At 39.5% G+C, this 12,600-nt stretch overlaps 1 protein-coding gene across 3 annotated transcripts in view; it reads left to right on the top strand.

Moving 5' to 3' along the window:
* MDN1 (midasin AAA ATPase 1) overlaps nt 1-12,600 on the top strand; it is a gene marked incomplete at both ends in the record, with an annotated part of 175,663 nt that overhangs the window by 27,710 nt on the left and 135,353 nt on the right. For all 3 annotated transcript variants that reach the window (XM_080700327.1, XM_080700326.1, XM_080700325.1), the window contains 6 exons: nt 285-366; nt 1,266-1,361; nt 5,031-5,143; nt 6,664-6,812; nt 7,662-7,722; nt 12,178-12,389. In XM_080700327.1, coding sequence (XP_080556453.1) covers nt 285-366; nt 1,266-1,361; nt 5,031-5,143; nt 6,664-6,812; nt 7,662-7,722; nt 12,178-12,389 — 713 coding nt within the window. The remainder of the gene's footprint in view (nt 1-284; nt 367-1,265; nt 1,362-5,030; nt 5,144-6,663; nt 6,813-7,661; nt 7,723-12,177; nt 12,390-12,600) is intronic.

Here is a 12,600-nt window from a genome sequence, read left to right as displayed (position 1 = left end):
GGGATTACAAGCATGCGCCACCATGCCTGGCTTTCAGTTTATATTTTAGAAACATCTCTCCCCAAAGTTACCGGCTACAACTAAATGGTTATGACATAATAGATATGAGAATTTTTTCCCCCCCTTGGGGATTGAACCCAGGGGCATTCTCTCTCTGACTTATACCCCCAGCCTGATATTTTTTTTTTAAAAACAAATTTGGAAGTAATTGCTAACAAATTTTTCATGGGTTAAGTGAACTGATGTCTTTGGCCTGTGATCTTTATTTCTTGGCTTCTTTAAAGGGATCTACTGAATTGGTGTAATAGGATTGCTCATAGCTTTGACAGTTCATCTTCATCAGCATCATTAAATATTTTTCATGAGGTAAGTCATAGTCTTTCTAGTTCTGTAAATCTGTTGATATATATTTTGTCTTTTGATTACTATCAGAATTCTTCTTTTATCTAGGTAAAGTTGTCTTATAACTTTTTGGGATCTGGAGGTATAACTCTTGTAGAGCATTTGCATGAGGCCTTAGGTTCAATTCTTAGGCATGAGCACATGTGCACACACACATACACAGAAAATACAAAAACTTAATTGTACATAATGTTTTGTAGTTTGAAAATTTCAACCCCTTGAGAGTGACACACACCTGTAATCCCAGTAGTTGGGAGATTGATATAGGAAGATCTCAGGTTCAATGCCATGCTCACTCAGCAGCTTAGCAAGACCTTGAACAACTCAGGGGTATTCTGTTTCAGAATAAAAAAAGGGTTCAAGGTGTGTGTACTTCAGAGGTAGAATGCGTGTGGGTTCAGTCCTCATCCAAAGGAAAAGTTTCAACCCCTCTATTTGTGAGCTTGTTCTTTCTGCCATGGAGAGCCCCTCCTTTGAAAGGTTATAAGGGGTTGTATGAGTCACTCTTGTTGGCGTAAACTCAGGTGTGATACAAAGGGGCTTGTTGTGAATAAAGATAACATACATCCCATGGGTAATTTTATGGATATTTTTTGAAGCTCTGTTTCAATAATTGGAGAAAATAGGAATTCATTCATCTGCCACACTCAAAGCATCCTTTATGTTTGTCTTTTGTCCTGTAAATAGACCCTGTTTCCAAATAAAATTATAAAAAAAAGGTGTCTGGGAGTGTAGCCCAGAGGTAGAAAGGTTTCCAGGAACCTCAGTACCACCAAAAAAAAACAACAACAAAAAAAACATATATATATATATAATATATGATTTTTTAAACCAATTGGTGTTTTCTTTGGTTGTTTTAATAGGCTCTGGACTGTTTCACTGCAATGCTTTCTGAACATACGAACAAACTGAAAATAGCAGAAGTTATTGGAAGCAAATTGAACATTTCTAAGAAAAAGGTATGTAATGCTGTTTTTACTTTCCTGTTGAAGAAGGCTGAAATATTTAGCTTGTTCACTAATTTCTGGGTCTTGCATGCAACAGCTTTTGCAATGTTGATTCCTTTGTAAATATTGGTGGTCTTACTATTGCTTTTCATGGACCTAAAACTTCCTATATCACCTAGATAAGTAATTTTCCATGTACTCCACATTCTTAAAGTGAGCTTCCTCATACCTTGTATCATATGTATACGTTAATCTCCAGTGTTTTAATGTTCATTTAATTCTTTAAGTTATAAATGTAGTATTGGAACTATGTATTGGCAATATCTTTGTCTATAGTTTATGCACAGATCTTTGTCCATCTTTTTATTATTAATATCTATAACATTAGGGAGGTTGTAAAGAGTAATGCCAACAAATGTCATTATGCCAGGCATGGTCAATTATGCCTGTAATCCTAGTACTTGAGAGGTAGAGACAGGAGAATCACAGTTTTGAGGACAGCCTCAGTAACTTAGTTAGACTCTTAGCAACTTAGCAAGACCCTGTTGGAGAGTGACTGCCACTGGCTTCTCTTCAGCCCCAGTACCCCTCCCAATTTACACTTTTGTGAATGTCAAAATTTGAATGTTGAGGGGCTGAGGATATAGCTCAGTGGCAGAGTATGTGCTTATAATCTATGAACAACTGGATTCTATCCCTAACACCACACACAAAAATGTGTTTTTGGAGGAGAGCCTTTTCGCAAAAGTATTATTGTAGTCAATGGCTAGGATATATATATATAATTTGTTGGGGGGGTGTACTGGAGCTGGAACCCAGGAGCATTCTACCTCCGAGCTATACCCACAACTCTATTCTTTTATTCTTTATTTTAAAACAGGATCTCACTGAGTTGCAAAGGGCCTCACTAAGTAATAACTGAGGCTGTCCACAAACTGCGATCTTCCTGTCTCAGTTTCCCAAATGCTGGGGTTACAAGCATGCACCACCATGCCCTGTTAGAGAAATATTTGACACTTATCTTAAGGCAGGTATCTTGGCATTTCTGTTTGTATAATGGCTTAAAAAGCCTGTGTCAGCCAGGCGTGGTGGTGCACGCTTGTAATCCCTGCGCTTGGGAGGCGGAGACAGGAGGATCGTGCAGGTTCGAAGCCAGACTCACTGGCGTAAGAGACCCTGTTTCAAAAATTTAAAATAGGTCTGGGAGTGTATCCTGGAGGTAGAATGGCTTCCAGGAACCCCAGTACCACCAAAAAAAAAAAAAAAAAAAAAAAAAGCCTATGTCAGACAGGAAGTGTTATGGATGGTTGATAGATTGATGAAATTAGAAGTCTCTTACATGGATGACACTGCATCAGAGTTATTGTAATTAAAGAAACAGGGCAGCTGAGGGAAAGAGATCTGCACCTCCTTCCACAAGTATCTTTCTTTTATTGAGGGTTTTAGCCAAAACATTGTGAAAATGATTAATCACAGGAGACAGCAAAAGAGTCATGGGATGAATCAGAAAATCATCAAGGAAGTCAAGGATGAATCAGGGATGGGGAGGGTAAACAAGGAAGTTGTCAGAGTCCCTGATTATCTTCAGGGTCCCTTTTTTTTTTTTGCGGGTTTTGGGATGGAACCCAGGGGCATTCAGCCTCTGAGCTACACCCCCTGCCCTATTTTAATTCTTTATTTTGAAACAGGGTCTCACTGAGTTGCAGAGGGCCTCACTAAGTAGCTGAGGCTGTCCAAGAACCATGATCCTCTTGTCTCAGCCTCCCAAATGCTGGGATTACAAGCATGTGTCACCACGCCTGGCTTCCCAGACCTTTTTTTGTATTTTTTATTTGGAAACAGGGTCTCTTAAGCCAGCGAGGTTGGCTTTGAACCTGCCCGATCCTCCTCTGTCCTCCCAAACTCAGGGATTACAAGCAGGTACCTTCAGGGTCCCTTCTTAGTGGTCCTGTTTGGTCTTTGAAAACTTGTCTTGCATGCAAATAGATTTCCAATTGGTTGGGCAGTTTGTGCCCCTCCCAAGCTAGACTGAGGTGACCTTAGAGCTAATGACTAAGAAGGCCTCCAAGCCTGGCCTGGTAGTGCATGCTTGTAAATCCAGCAAGCATGACCAGAGGATCATGGTTTGTGGCCAGCCTCAGCTACTTAGGCCCTTTGCAACTTATTGAGACCTTATTTCAAAATAAGTATTAAAAAATAGGGCAGGGATATATATCTGAGGTAGAGTGCCCCTGGGTTCAATCCCCAAACCCCCCCTACACACACACACACACACACACACACACACACACACACACACGCCTCCAACAAGGAGGATCACAGGTTCATGGTCAGTCTTAGCAAGTAGTAAGACTCCATTTCAAAGAAAAAATTTAAAAAGCTGGGGATATGAGGTAGAAAACTTTTGTGTTTAAAAAAAAAAAAAAAGAAAGCCTTTGTCAAAAACTGCAATAGGAGCTGGGACTACAAGCGTGCACCACCATGCCCAGTAAGTAAGAAAGTTTCAATCATGTTTCTTGATTTGTGAATATTGTGTACTTAATGGTTATATGTAGCCGGGTGTGGTGGGGTACGCTTGTAATCTTCTTGATTGGGAGGTGGAGACAGGAGGCTCAGGCAGGTTCAAAGCCAGCCTCACTGGCTTTAAGAGACCCTGTTTCCAAATAAAAAATATAAAATAGGTCTGAGAGTATGGCCTGGGGGTAGAAGGGTTCCATCCCCAGTACCACCAAAAAAAAAAAAAAAAAAAAGGAAAGGAAAGAAAAAACAACTGCAATAGTAAAGCTATTTCTTAGATTTCTGAAATAATTGGGATAATTTGGGCTGTAGTGAATAGGACACCCTACTGAAAGGGAGTTAAGCAAGAGGGATGAAACCACCATGACTTGCTCAGAGTGCTCAGGGTTCACCCCTTTTGCATGGGAGGGAGGGGCTTACCTTCCTTGAGCCTTTAGTTAATTTCGCTCTTGCCCTAAACCTGTATAAAATCTGGGTTGAGTTATTGACAAGGGAAAAGATGAATCACTGTTAGAGTAGATATCTGGAATCACCTGCCACATCTTTCTGCTTTGGCTATAGTCACATGGATCATGGTTTCCTGTACTCTGTTAAAAATTTAAAGCAGAGAAAAGCATGGTTGAGGAAAAATTTACCGATATTTTTTTCCCCTGTGTTATGAGTATTTTGTTTAGTGTGTTGGGAAATGCAAAATGTTAGATTAGAAACATCTTACTTGAACAAGTAAAAAGTATCATTTCACGGAAATATGGTCATTGTTTTAAAATAAGATATTAGAAAATATAACCTTGATTAAAAGCTAGCTCACCTATTTTATAGAGAGTACTTAGTAGATGGCTAATTAAAGGGGCACAGTAAGCCTCTGTGGTAAGGAGATGTTTAAAGAACATATAGTTTTTTGGTTTTTGTTTTTTTTTTTTTTTTTTTTTTTTTGCATGTATGGGGATGAAACTCAGGGGTAGGAACCCCCTGCCCTATTTTTTATTCTTCATTTTGAAACCGAGTCTCACTGAGTTGCAGAGGGCCTCACTAAGCTGAGGCTGTCCACGAACTGCGATCCTCCTGTTTCAGCCTCCCAAATGCTGGGATTACAAATGTGCGCCACCACGCCCGGCTTCAAAGAACATACAGTTTTTATTCAGTTGAAATCTTTCCTTCCCATAGGCTGAATTCTTCTGTCAATTTTATAAACCAGAAATTGTGATCAATGAGCTAGATGTACAAGTAGGTCGAGTACGGCTTCTTCGGAAACAAAGCGAGGCTGTTCACATACAGAAGTAAGTAGAATTCTAAACTGACCTGCACACTTTCAGGTCTTGCCCAGCCCCCTATCTTTGAGCAAAGTATGTGTCTCAAATGTGAACTCTCCAGATGCTGTGTGGCAAGGAGTAGTGTTTTCTTAAAGTAGGTTCTGTGAAACTCTATATTAGTAGTTAATTAAATACTGCAAGAAACTGGAGACTTGTAAGTAGCAAAGATGAGTCCTTGCTTTTATTTGCTTTGTCGTATTTAGAGAACTGTGACTCAGGTAGAAGTCATCCTGTAAATTTCTTTAAGACTGGGCTACCTTAAAAGATTCTGAGATCTAGGCAATGCTTTTTTTAAACTAACTGTATCTGAAATTTTGCTACGTATTTTGCATTTGCATGTGCATATAGTGGTAATAATAATCCAATGAACCAGTATATTGGTTTCCTATGATTGCCAAAACAACTACCCTACACTTGGTGGCTTTAAATGCTAGACATTTCCTCAGGGTTCTGGAGATTAGTAGTCTGAAATCAAGGTGTCAGCAGGGCTGTGTTCCCTTAAATGGTCTAGGAAAGGATACGTTCTTGCAATTTTCTGGTTTCACTTGGCTTCCATTTTCTTTAGTGTTTTTTGGCTAATAGTTTTATCACTCCAAACTGTCTGTGTTTTCATATGGCCTTTTTTCCTGAGTGTTCTTCTGTCTTCAAATCTCCTTCTTATAAGAACACCAGCTATTGAATTTAAGGCCTGACCTATTGTAGTTTGTTTGTTTGTTTGTTTGTTTGTTTGTTTGTTTATTTTTCTAGTGGTGCTGGGCGTGGAACCCAGGGGTTTTCTACCTCCAGGCTACACTCCCAGTCCAATTTATTTTATTCGGAAACAAGGTGTCACTGAGTTGCAGTGAGCCTCACTAAATTGCTGCGGTGGCTTTGAACCTGCATGATCCTCGTGTCTCAGCCTCCCAAGTACTGGGATTATAAGTTTGCACCACCACGCCCAGCTGTAGCATGATCTTAACTTGACTAAATCTGCAAAAATCGTATTTCAAAATAAAGTCACATTCATAGGTTCTGGATAGACTAAATTTTGAGGGAAGACTATTCAGCCCAGTAAAACCAGGTGCCATTAACCACCCACATTGTATAGATAAAGAAACTAAAGCTAAGTCAGGTTATGTAAATTGCTCAAGACACATTACAGATAAGTGTCTTCCCTTATTGATGTTTTGAATTTCCAGAGCCTGGCACCTTACCAGATATGTGGCAATTCAGTGTTTGCAAAGTAAATTAACTTGAAATTTGTATGTTGTAAGAATACCTGTCATAGCATGATGTCAGTTACTCTGTACTGTTTCTTATTCTTGTTTGTTGAACTTAGAAAATATGGTTCCTTACGACAACATTAAGAAAAGCTTGTAGTCTAGCTTATTCTTTTCTCACCTTCATGGGGGGAGTAAACCCAAGGGTTGTTCATGCTAGGCACTTTACCACTGAGCTCTTTTCCACATTCCACGCCTGGTTTTTAAACTCCATTTGTCCATTCCTAGGGAGAAGCTCACATTTGCAGCTACACGACCGTCATCTGTTCTCATTGAACAGCTTGCAGTGTGTGTGAGCAAAGGGGAACCCGTGTTGTTGGTTGGAGAGACCGGGACAGGCAAAACCTCTACAGTCCAGTACTTGGCTCACATTACAGGTAACTCCTAGAGGGAAATAACTCTGTCCCTACATGTTTCACACTTATTCCTTTAGTGTTTTTAATTAGTCTAAAAACTAATAGAGTTTAAAATGTCTTGCTCTACATGTGTTTTCTCACTGTAGATAACCACTGTTAACAGCTTGGTGTTATCTTAGTTCATTTTTCATCTATGCTTTTCAAATACATATACATGCAGATCTTATTTTGGAAATGTGGAATATATGATACATACTGTGTTAAGCAAATTGGACAGTTTTATTTATTTCTCTGTGTGTGTGTGTGTGTGTGTGTGTGTGTGTGTGTGTGTGAGATGCTGGGGATTGAACTTGAACATTCTACCTCTGAGCTCTATCCCCAGCTCTGCTTTATTGTTATTTTGCAAAGGGTCTGTCTAGGTTACTGAGAGTCTCACTCCTTGCCGAGGCTGGCTGGCAGGAGCCTGGGATTCTCCTGCCTTCACCTCCCAGGTCCTGGCATTATAGATGTGGGGCACTGTGCCCAGTTGAGCCTTTTAACTTCTAATGGCCAAATAGCATTGCACACCGTGGACACTTACTCAATCTTCATTTATAATCATCAGCTTGTTGGAAGGTATTTTTGCTCTTTATAGTTATCAGATGCTAGTGCAGTGATATCACAGTAAATCTGTACACACACATATACTGATGTACATACGTGTGTGTCCAGGTTATATGAACATTTTTAGATTTTGAGATTTCTGAAAATAAAATAAGATCAGAGGAAATGCACATTAAAGATTTGTCTGATGTTATGTCCCAATAACTTAAGGAGTGTACTAGCTATTATTAGCATTTAAATGTCTGGAATAACTTTTCTTTTTTAAAGGCCACCGTTTGAAGGCTGTCAATATGAATCAACAAAGTGACACTTCAGACTTGCTTGGAGGGTAAATATTGTTTATAATTAATTTCACGTTACTTTGTGTTTACTTCTTGAGGTAAGAAATACTATTTTTGAGCCGGGCATGGTGGCGCACGCTTGTAATCCCTGTGCTTGGGAGGCGGAGACAGGAGGATCACGCAGGTTCGAAGCCAGCAGGTTCGAAGTCAGCCGCCCTGTTCCTCCCCCCCCCAAAAAAAAAATAGCTGCCCTGTTTCCAAATTTAAAAAAAAAAGTATAAAAATAGGTCTGGGAGTGTAGCCCGAAGGTAGAAGGGTTTCCAGGAACCCCAGTACCACAAAAAAAAAAAAAAAAAAAAAAAGGAGAGAGAAAAGAAAAATACTATTTTTGTACAAAACTCAGAAGCAGCCTAGGAAAAATCTTCAAAGACTTGCACTCCTTCCCATGCCCCAATATGGTATTTATTAGAATATATTGAGAAGCTCTTGAGTGTGTAGATGTTTTTCTTCATTATAAAGAATACTTGAAGCCAGGTGTGGTGGCGCACGCTTGTAATCCCCGCGCTTGGGAGGCGGATGAAGCCAGTCTTGCTGGCTTAAGAGACCCTGTTTCCAAATAAAAATAAAATAGGTCTGGGAGTGTAGCCCGGAGGTAGAAGGGTTTCCAGGAACCCCAGTACCACCAAAAAAGGGAAAAAAAAGAATACTTGACGCCTGGTATGCTAGCATACGCTTGTGATCCTGGGACTTGGGAGGCTGAGAGGAGGATCACAGGTTTAAAGATAGCCTCAGCTACTTAGGCTCTTCACAGTTTAGTGAGGTCCTGTTTCAAAAGAAAGACTAAAAAATAGGGCTGATATTGTAGCTTGGAGATAGAATGCCCCTAGATTCCATACCCAGTACCACTCAAATAAAATAAAATAAAAAAGAACACTTGAGCTGGGCATGGTGGCACATACTTGTAATCCCAGCATTTGGGAGGCTGAGACAGGAGGATCGCAGTTCGCGGACAGCCTCAGCTACTTAGTGAGGCCCTTTGCAACTAACTCAGCGAGACCCTCTTTTAAAATAAAGAATAAAAAATAGGCCTGGGAATATAGCTTGGAGATAGAATGCCGTTGGGTTCCATCCCCAGTAACACACACACACAAAAATTTCAATCTTGGGAATTTGGAATTGGAGGATCACAAGTTCAATCCCAGCACATTCAACTTAGTAGTGAGGCCCTGTTTCAAAATAAAATTAGAGCTGGGGTGTAGGTCATAGATAGAGAGCCCCTGGGTTCTACACTCCCCTCACCCCAAAACACTTGAAGTCTTTGTTCTCAAAGATGTTACTCTGAAAGAAAAAAAATCTAGACAAGTGTGTTTCTGTAATCACGAGCGTTTCTGTATACAGTACGGTTAATCTAAAGAGTGAGTTCAAGAGGCACACTGCCCTTACTCTACAGAGATGCTTCTGTAGGTCTGTTTTGTAACTAGGCGTGTCTATATTACTGTGTATTTCCCTCTTATTTTTTAATCTATATGTCTTCAGTAATTTTGCACTTTTAAGTATTTGTAATAAGAAAAATCTCTGTATTGAGCTGACTGTGCTTAAGCTACTTTTCGCAACTACATTCATTTATTGATTGATGGTATTGGGGATCAAACCCAGGGACATTCTACTTCTGAGTTCCTTCTCTGCCTTATTTTATTTTTTATTTTGTAAAAGGATCTTACTAAGTGTCTGGGGTTGTCCATGAACCTGTGTTCCTCCTGTCTCAGTTTCCCAAGTAATGGAATTATAGGCCTATACCACAATTCCACTGGCTTTAAATGAACAAACTTTTCTTTCTTTCTTTTTTCTTTTTTTTTTTTTTTTGTGGTACTGGGGAACTTAGGATGGAACCTAGGGCATTCTACCTCTGAGCTACTGAGTTGCATACGGGCTCACTAAGTAGCTGAGGCTGTCCACAAACACGATCCTCCTGTCTCAGCCTCCCAGATGCTGGGATTACAAGTGTGCACCACCACGTCCAGCTCAAACTTCTCTTTGAAGGAACTCAGTCTACCTTGAAATATTAAGTAAGCCACAGCAGCAATAAATAATCAAATCAATTAGTAATAATAATTAAAACAGCTAATTCTTTATGGCACACACTCATTGTGTGCCGGGAACGATTTTGAGTCTTTTTATCTGCATTACTGCATTAACTCATTTGACTTAAGGGCCCTGAAGCATACATTGTTATCCTCCCTGCTTTACATAATATATGTATTATATATATATATCTGTTTCTCCTACTGTTTGTTGTTTTTGTAGTTCATCACTTTTGGCCTCGTTTAGTGCTTTGATCTTATTTCTTTGCTTCTACTCCTAACCTCCTGTAGTTTCTCTTTCTATGTGGTAGTTATAGTGATCTCTTAAAGTATGTACAGATTTGGTCACTCTCTTTCTCAAATCCCTCCACTAACTTCTTGGTCTATTTAGAATACAATCCCTAGGCTTTATTTTGGCCTGTAAGGCCTTTAATAATCTGGCATCTGTACTTCTCTGATATAGCCTTCCACCTCTGCCTCTGCTTCAGAGCTTCAGCCATTCTGTTCCATGTTGTGCCTAGCTAGATGTGCTAGTTCTTTTCTTTGGGTGACCTCTTCTGCCACCCATACACACTTGCTGTTTCTTCTGCATCATTTCCCATCTCCACTCACAGATACTTGCTTGCCTCATTTATTGTTTGATTTAGGTATCTTTGAAATGTCCCCCCTTCAACAAAGCTTTTCTGACTGATATTCAAGTTACCAATATGCTCATAACATACACTTTTTACCCTCTTTTGTTTGTAATCATAGCACTTAAATCGTAGCTTGATATTTTTAGTATGTTTTTTTTTTATTATCTCTTTTATTAGATTGTAAACTACAGAGTTACAGGACCTTTTAGGTCTTGTTGACCTTGTTTAATACATAGATACTCAACAATTTTATGTTGGATCAAAGAAATACCTTTGTTAATGTTTATGGCCAAGTGAATATGACTTTCAAGTCCCCATACTTTTTCTCTCTGGAATCTTAACTCTCTCTCTCTCTTTTTTTTTTTTTTTTTTTTTTGAGGGATTGAACACAGGGGTATTTTACCTCTGAGCTACACCCCAGACCTTCTTTTGATTCTTATTTTGAAATGGGATCTCACTGAGTTGCAGTGGAACTCACTAAGTCGTTGAGGCTGGCTGCAAACCTGAAATCTTTGTTTCAGCTTCTTAAATGCTGGGAATACAAACATATACCACCATGCCCGGCTCCCAGACCTATTTTTAATTTTTGTTTTAAAACAGGGTCTTGCCACATGGCTGAGCATCTCACCATTTGCTGAGGTTATCTTCAGACCTGCAGTCCTCCTGTCTGGGCCTCTCAAGTACGAGGTTTACAGGTGTGTGTCACCATGCCCAGGGTTTTTGTTTGTTTGTTTTTTGGTATTTAGGATTCCGCTTGGGTATTTTACCTCCAAGGTCTTTTTAATTTTTATTTTGAAAAGGGCACTTGTTAAGTTGCTGAGGTTGGCCTCGAACCTTCGATTCTCTCGTTTCAGCCTCTCGAGTACCTGGACTACACATGTGCACCACCACACTAGGCTTGCGCCTGACTCTGATATAGGTAGATGCTCAGTCTTAGGACATTGGGTTTTAATCATCTTATTACCCTTCCCTCATGAGTCAGTGAGGAAACAGTAATATAGGATGGATCTGGTCATGCTTGACTCTTGGTCATCTTTTTTTTTTGTGTGTGTGTGTGGTACTGGGGGTGGAACCCAAAGTCTTTCTACCTCTAGCTATACTCTCAGGCCTATTTTATATTTTATTTGGAAATAGGGTCTCACTAAGCAGCTGAGAGCCTCACTCAGTAGCTGAGGCTGGCTTTAAACCTGTGCGATCCTCCTGTTTCAGCCTCCCAATTGCGGGGATTACAATCGTGTGCCACCACACCCGGCATCTCTTTGTCATCTTTTTAACCTAAATTATTTTTCTTGGAAATAAAATTTATCTCATTTCCTTTAATTGTTGTATTTAATATTCTAATTACTGAAATATACTTTAAGATTTTCCAAAAACATTTTATTCTGCCTTGGTAACTTATATTTTCGCTAGAGCACTGCCGGGTTTTTTTTTATGGGGGGTAGGATACTGGGGATTGAATCCAGGGGCATTTTACACCCGAACTATACCACCAGCCCTCCCCTTTTATTATTTTTGTTATATAGGGGCTTTCTAAGTTGCTGAAATTTTAAATCTTCCTTTTCTGCCTCCTGAGTACTGATGTCAAAGTTGTGCAACACCATGTATTGCTTCCAATACTTGTAATAGTAGTTTTTACCTTCAGTATAAGCCCTTCAAATACTTAGCTATGAGAGAATAGATTATAATCTAAAACTTTAACATCGATTTTAAATATTTTGATTATTCTGAGCCATTATTCTTAATTTCTGTTTGTTTTGACAACTATGAATCATGTTTACATTTTCAGTTACAAGCCAGTGGATCATAAGCTTATATGGCTGCCCTTACGAGAGACATTTGAGGAACTCTTTGCCCAAACATTTTCCAAGAAACAAAACTTTACCTTCTTGGGGCACATTCAGACCTGTTACAGGCAGAAACGGTGGCATGATCTCCTGAAATTAATGCAACATGTGCATAAGTCTGCTGTTAACAAGGAAGGAAAAGAGAGTGGAACAGGTAAGGATTTGACCCAGACAGCTAGTGGGAAGGCATGGAATGGGCTCATTTAACATGACTAAGAGAATAGTTTGGGGAAAATAAAGAAATTCAGGTTAGAACTTTCTATGGCTGAATGGCATAGTTTTTTTTTGTTTGTTTGTTTTTTGCGGGTCTGGGGATGGAACCCAGGGGCATTCAACTTCTGAGCTATAGCTCCTGCCCTATTTTT

The sequence above is a fragment of the Muscardinus avellanarius genome (assembly GCF_963383645.1).
Source record: "Muscardinus avellanarius genome assembly, chromosome: 8".
Classification (NCBI taxonomy): Eukaryota; Metazoa; Chordata; class Mammalia; order Rodentia; family Gliridae; genus Muscardinus; species Muscardinus avellanarius.
The sequence above is the reverse complement of the archived record's forward strand: the minus strand, read 5'-3'. Positions and strand labels throughout refer to the sequence as shown.